The 6,691-nt window shown below is 46.9% G+C and overlaps 1 protein-coding gene across 2 annotated transcripts in view; it reads left to right on the top strand.

Annotated features, from left to right (window-relative positions):
• Dsf (nuclear receptor dissatisfaction) overlaps positions 1-6,691 on the top strand; it is a 131,846-nt gene that overhangs the window by 45,345 nt on the left and 79,810 nt on the right. For both annotated transcript variants that reach the window (XM_077685749.1, XM_077685748.1), the window contains exon 4: positions 5,835-5,996. In XM_077685749.1, coding sequence (XP_077541875.1) covers positions 5,835-5,996 — 162 coding nt within the window. The remainder of the gene's footprint in view (positions 1-5,834; positions 5,997-6,691) is intronic.

Genomic DNA, 6,691 nt, shown 5'->3' with positions numbered 1-6,691 from the left:
TCACGCATACAAACACCGTTGAAATGAAAGTATACTATGCAGTCACAGACACCAGCAGCAAACATCTACATTGCCCACACACGGATGTACATACCCACCAAGCCACCAAGAAACACGCGCCTAGTCACACTAAATTGAAATGAACGTCTACGGTGCGTCCACACACAAACGCCAGAATTCAGCGTCTTGCGCACACACGCACGTACAGACATGCCCATCCTCACTCTCAACCAACAGCCGACCCACCAACCCACACACTTAGCCACCCTCCCTCACACACACACACACGCACGCACACGCACACACACACACACACACACACGCACACACACACACACACACACACACACACACACACACACACACACACACACACACACACACACGCACACATACACGCACGCACCCGCGCATCGGCCTACACAAAGAGAATAAGTTAAAATGAACGTTTACCATTGTGCAGAGATGCTAGTAATTACCTTCTACCTGACACCCAGTAATGCCATGCCCACACACACTGCAAAATAAGGACTACCATGAATACACAGACACGCACACACCCCACTCTCTATTACTCACAAACGCTAGGGACGGACGCCTACCCTGCACACAATAGCAATGAACACCTACCATTTACACACAATATAGAAATGAACGTCTACCTTGCTGGACTGGGTTATAGGGCGGGCTGATACGGCATTATTTATAGTAACAGCGCTATAAACGGTGCAAGAGGAGAGGGCACAAACAGCACAGACAAGGCGCTTATGGCGTACCGCGATCACACCCCCACAAACAAGGCGCTGCATTCCTACCCCGTGCTCACTACCCCCCGTAGACCCTCTGTCTCTCGTCCTTATGCAAACACACCGTAAAGAAAGTCTACCATGCACGCACGGACACTCGTAATGAACGCCCATCACGCACACAACACCTACACATAAACGTCTACCTTACACGCGCACCCACCCACACTCTCTCTAACAAAAACGAATGCACACCCACCCACCCACTACCTACCCATGCGCGCACAAGACGTTTACCGCGCACCCACTTACATGCTACAGATATTACCATCTACCGTTCCACACAAACGCACAGAATAACTTGAAGCGAACGTCTACTAAGCCCGTTCAACACAGTAAATTAGCGTCTACATTGCACACAAGCACACGCCCACGTTCTTGCGCACAAATACTAGAACTTAACGTATACCCCTTCCACACGAACACTAGTAACGGACGTATAGTATAGTGCGTGCGCACACACGCTAGAAACGGATACCGTGCACACAGAGAATGTAGTAACGAACGCCTACCATGCACAAACGCACACACCAACGCTACTTTGAACACGCACATCCACTATTCTAACACACGCACGCTGGCACAAAGCACACGGATGCACGCACCAGGGTGTCGAACCGGAGCCGGAACCGAACCCGAATTTTTGCCCGGAACCGGAACTGAACCGGAACCGTATTTTTTTGCGCCATTTTGGAACTGAACCCGAACCGGAACGAATTGAAGGAACCGTTCCGAACCGGTTCCGGGGCCTCAAAACTGTGATTTCTAGTTTTCCATCCCGGTACCCTACCTTGCATCCGAAAATATTTTTACCATTCGCCAGACGGCACACGCAATATTTTGCATAGTCTGCAGTTCCCAAGGCCCAAAAGGTTTTTATCTTATTATTACCCTAAATTTAATGTAAAGTCCGTATACACTATTAGTTTGCTTTAGGTATAGCCATTCTCCCCAAATTATCTTTTTGCATTTACAATAACTCAAGTTAGAACGCATATTCCGTGCCAACATATCATGGGGTATTCTTTATGGTTTCTATCTGCAGTGTGTTTAAAATCGTGTGAAGTTTTCATGTTGTTAATTCGAATGCATCCGTGTCCGCTTGCGAAGTCCTTCAGGGACACCATCAACAATAAATCCGTATCTTCCACTTATTTTAGTTTCAGTGGGCACTTATATAAAAACAGCACTGAGACACAAACACTCACAGTTCTCTACGTCACCATCACTTTTTCTTGTACAGTGCCGTTGCGTCCTCTGGTTACTGCCACAGGAGAACATGAGAATCGAAAAAAAAATTGGGGCCTTCTCATTTCACTTTTAAAGTAAATGCGATAGCATTTCGATGCATGAATTTAAGTCGATTAACGCGGATTAGCGGGTAGACTAGGGTGGTTTAGTGAGATGAGTGAATGAACTAATGTGAATTAGTGGGACTGCGGTGTTGATTAATATGGATTAGAGAAATTAGCGGGTCAGTTACGGCGGATTAGAGGGTTGGACCAAACATGATAGATTTGGGGTCCTTGGCGTTTGTAAATTTTGCAGCGTTCTCTTTCTCGACCAATCAGGAAATTTAGTTACGCACAAAATAGCCGGAAAGTTATGCGTCAACCACCTGAATGCTATAAAAGGCCTTTTTTGTATTACGCTCTTATGTTATTTCTCGCGTAAGATTTACATCTCGCAATGAAGTTAAAAACTAATTGCCTAATGCATGTCTTATATTCACCAAAAGGTTCTCAAAATGTGTATATATATGAGGTAAGACTAGGAAGCAACTAAACTGAAAGAAAAAAAAAGGAACGATCAACTGGTTTGATGCGAAAGAAACCCGATAGCATTCTCCGATACCTTCTCTTTCTTCGTGCTACCGTTCTGCAGCCTACCACAGGTGTAGCGTCTCAACCCCCGAACACAGCCCCTTCCAAGCTGAGGAAAAGGCGATAGCACGTGCGCTTAGCCAAAGGGCCACCAAAAGTCTAATAATAGACTCTTATCAGGCGTGCGCAACTTTGCCAACAGTCTATTGCATGTTACAACACTTCGAATGAACAAGCAGAGACCACCAACGAGACCAGCCAGGACTGTATGGGCACCAGCTGATACTGGCATCGCCGGCAGACAAGATCACCAACCTCGTGGCTGGACATTTGATCCGCTTAGCCAGCGCTGATGAAGCCGAGCCCGAGCGCATGCATCCTGTATACATACCAGGAAATTAATTAGCACTATAGGCTCTCCTGTAGAACGTATTCCTTCCAGCACAAATCACTAGCGAATAGCCAGGAAAGATTATTCCGTGCACTGCGGATTAACACCTTCCCACACATCACCAGTCTTCACCTCTTTGACGGGACACAATTCTCTCCATTTCGTCGCTTCTGTGGGAAGCCTGGGAACCTCATACACACAGTAGGCGGCTGCGACAAGTCCACCCTAGATCCACCCAACCTACACGTTTTCATAGAGATTTGGGAGAAAGCCTTTTCCAGCTCCGGCGTGGAAGATCAGTTTCTCTTGATGGAAACGACTGTCGACTCTACCCCTTGAATGAGGACGCCTCTCTGAAACTTTTCCTATATTTATTTAAAGTTCATTTTCCCTCTTTCTGGGAGGGATAATTACTGCTGCTTGTGACTTCACGTGGCTATTATCTTTCGTAGAGCCCAACCGCTCTCACCTGTCGCTGAAGTGCCATTTAGCAAGTTCCTATCTCCGGTGGTTCCCTATCCAATGCCGTCCTGTACACGACGTCCAATGAGTCATTAAAGCCGTTCTTTCTTTCTAACTGGTACGTTAGCATATGAAAGATAAGGAGAAGGAAATCGCTTTAAACGCCACGAGCCACGCTTGACAGTCGGAGGTTGACGCCGACGCGGGACTGTTTTCGACTTCTAGCAGTGCTAATGGTTTCGTGTTAAAGCTAAAGCGCCGTTGAAACAAGGGGTACATGAAAAGCGTAGCAGACCAATCAATTTATTTAAATGCAAAATTATTTGCCTCATTGTGCGAAAACATGGGTGCATGCGCGCGTGTGTGCCTAGACATTTGGTGGAACCAAAAAAGATGTTGGGCGCTCAGGCTCTATTGCGCGCAAAAGACTTCCCGCTCGCCAGTAAACTACCTGCCTGGCTGGCTGCCTGCCAGGCAGGCGATTCCTGCGAGGATGCGTGATTTCGGGACGAGGGGCGGCCCGCCACGAGACGCCCGGGCGGAGGGGGGAGGCGACGGAGACGCAAAATACTGTACCATGGCGACACTCCAGGGTACTAAAAAATTTCTGCAGAAATTCAAACAATTATCTACTAATGCGTAGCAGTCATATGCCGCTTGTCCTCTGTGTGAGTTTTTACAGCCAATTTTTTGGTTTTATAAAACCTGTCCGACCAATTGTCTCAACTGACGCTGCTTTAATTACAAATGGAACATTAGCGAAATCTCAATTATTGTGGAAATGAAGGCAGTTATGCGGTTTCCCATTTTCCTTAGTTGCTTAATATTTTTCTTATTTTAGTTTTTCAAAATTTCGTTCGACCAATTATTTCCATTTGCGCTATTATAACGGTTACATTTGTAACTCGCGAAATCTGCCTTATTGTGTAAATGCAGGGTGTTACGCGGTTCGCCATTTTCCGCAATTAATTTACATTTTTTTATTTTTTACATTTATAGATTATCTCCATTTAGCCTATATAACGATTACAGGTGGAAATTTCCCGAAATCCTCATTATTGTGGAAATGCAGGGTGTCACGCGGTTTGCCAGTTTCGGTGATTACTTTTCTTTATTTTTTAGTTTTTCAGAAATTTTGTGCGACCAGTTATCTCCATTTACGCTATATTATAGTGATTACAGGTGGAACTCCCGCGAAATGGGTATTTTTGTGGAAATGAAGGGGGTTACACGGTCCTTGCTGTGGGCAAAGAATGGTACGCATTAAAACGATTGTGAACGGACGGGTCGTCTGCTTAGTAGGACGGGGCAATAGGCAGTCTGCAGGGAGGCTGCCCATTACCAGAAGGTTCTGGCGAGGATGCACCGGGGGGGGGGGGGGATTTGCTCGTCCCAGCAGATACGCCTTCCGTTTCTGCTTCGGTTTTGTGGTTTCACTTTAATGTCGCAATGTAAGGAAAGCCGGCAAATAGCCGCTACATCGCTGTAATGACGTCATTCCAGCGGTAGAAGAACGCCAAGACTGGGGAAGAGAGAAAAATATTTCAAGCAAGTTTGTAAGTTATCTGATGGGGACAGAGCAGTACTTTTTGTCTTTGGGACTTTCCGACTCCCTGATCTAAGTACTGAATGTGTTGGTTGACTACTTTTTGCAGCATTCAAGATTTCGAACAAAGCTGAAAAAAGTGTTGCAGGGTTGCTTATTTTTGGCCAAAACAAAACATTTGCACAAAAAAACCTACATTATGGCTTCGTTTTTGACAAGGAAAGCTGACAAGGAAACGAAAACCGAACACAAAAAAAATTAACAGAAAAAAACCCGCCTGCTTTTTTTTTCTTCTCCGAACCCGTTCGAACCCGTTTGAACCAGTTCGAACCGGTTCGAACCGGAACGGAATGGTGCGCCGGAACTGAACTCGAACCGAACCCGAAAGGCTTGAACCCGAACCCGAACGGAACCCGAAACAATTCCGGTTCGACACCCTGGCACGCACGCCCAACAAATTAACGTCTACATTGCAGCCACCTCATACACCACAAATAAACATCAATCTGCACACACATACCTTGCACACAAACACACGCACACATCTATTCTACCTATTTTCCACGCACGCACTAGAAAGGAACTTGTACCTTGTAAACACTAGTAATAATCTCCTACCATGCAAACAAACTCAAGAAGCGAACGTCTACTTTGGTAGAGAGGACTATTGGGCAAATTGGCACGATATTATTCCTCAAATTGGGACCCAAGCGGAGAGACAATAAACCGCACGATCACGAATTCGTTGGTCTACCTTGCACAAAACACGCACAAACCCACTCTATCTCCGCACACGACCTGCGCAGGGTGTTCGGGCTTCTTCAAGCGCAGCATCCACCGCAACCGGGTGTACACGTGCAAAGCCCAGGGCGAGCTCAAGGGCAAGTGCCCCATCGACAAGACGCACCGGAACCAGTGCCGCGCCTGCAGGCTCAGGCGCTGCTTCGAGGCCAGCATGAACAAGGACGGTGAGTGGCGGCGGCTCACGGGCTTCGTACACCATGCCGCGCTGTGCGCAGTCGCCGAGCGAGCATTGCTTCTCTGTGAACTCTAACATACCTTTGGGACTCCCTTGAGCCTTGGAAGCCGCGAAATACTGACGCATTGGAGTTCGATGACGGTAGTTATAGAAAGTCCTCCATATCGCACAGCAATAACATAGAATAATGACTGCCTGTACTGTAATTCAAAAATTGTGAGGGCGCCTAAGCACTCCTGATGATGTGGTGAATGCGAAAGCATTAGTGTCCAATATTTGAATGGGTACGTCAACATTGCGTGCGCGGCCACCTTTTTCAGCGCCGAGTGAAGCAGAAGCTGAGGGTATCAGCGGCGGGAGGGGGTGCGGCAGTTTACCGCGCACAGTTTACCGTGCCCAGTTAGCCAGTGGTGCCCACTGGCACCACTGCCGCGCTTGGTGAACCAGCGGCGTGAGGGCAAAGTTCGCGCCACGCGCAGTGAAATCAACATTAAAAGCACAAAAAGACGAACCAAAATGAAGAAGGCAACACAAGCTATTCTGTTGTGTTTCGTATTTCTTTGCCTGGAATTATGGATCCAGTCTTACTATGAATTATCAATTATGAATCCATATCCCTGCTTTAGGTGCGCACAGGAATCAAGTGCACACTATTGTAAGGATGGTTACGAATGAGGACTGGTA

The sequence above is a fragment of the Haemaphysalis longicornis genome, unplaced genomic scaffold (genome assembly GCF_048455015.1).
Source record: "Haemaphysalis longicornis isolate Haplotype H1 unplaced genomic scaffold, Haemaphysalis longicornis Haplotype H1 scaffold_9, whole genome shotgun sequence".
Taxonomy (NCBI): Eukaryota; Metazoa; Arthropoda; class Arachnida; order Ixodida; family Ixodidae; genus Haemaphysalis; species Haemaphysalis longicornis.
The sequence above is the reverse complement of the archived record's forward strand: the minus strand, read 5'-3'. Positions and strand labels throughout refer to the sequence as shown.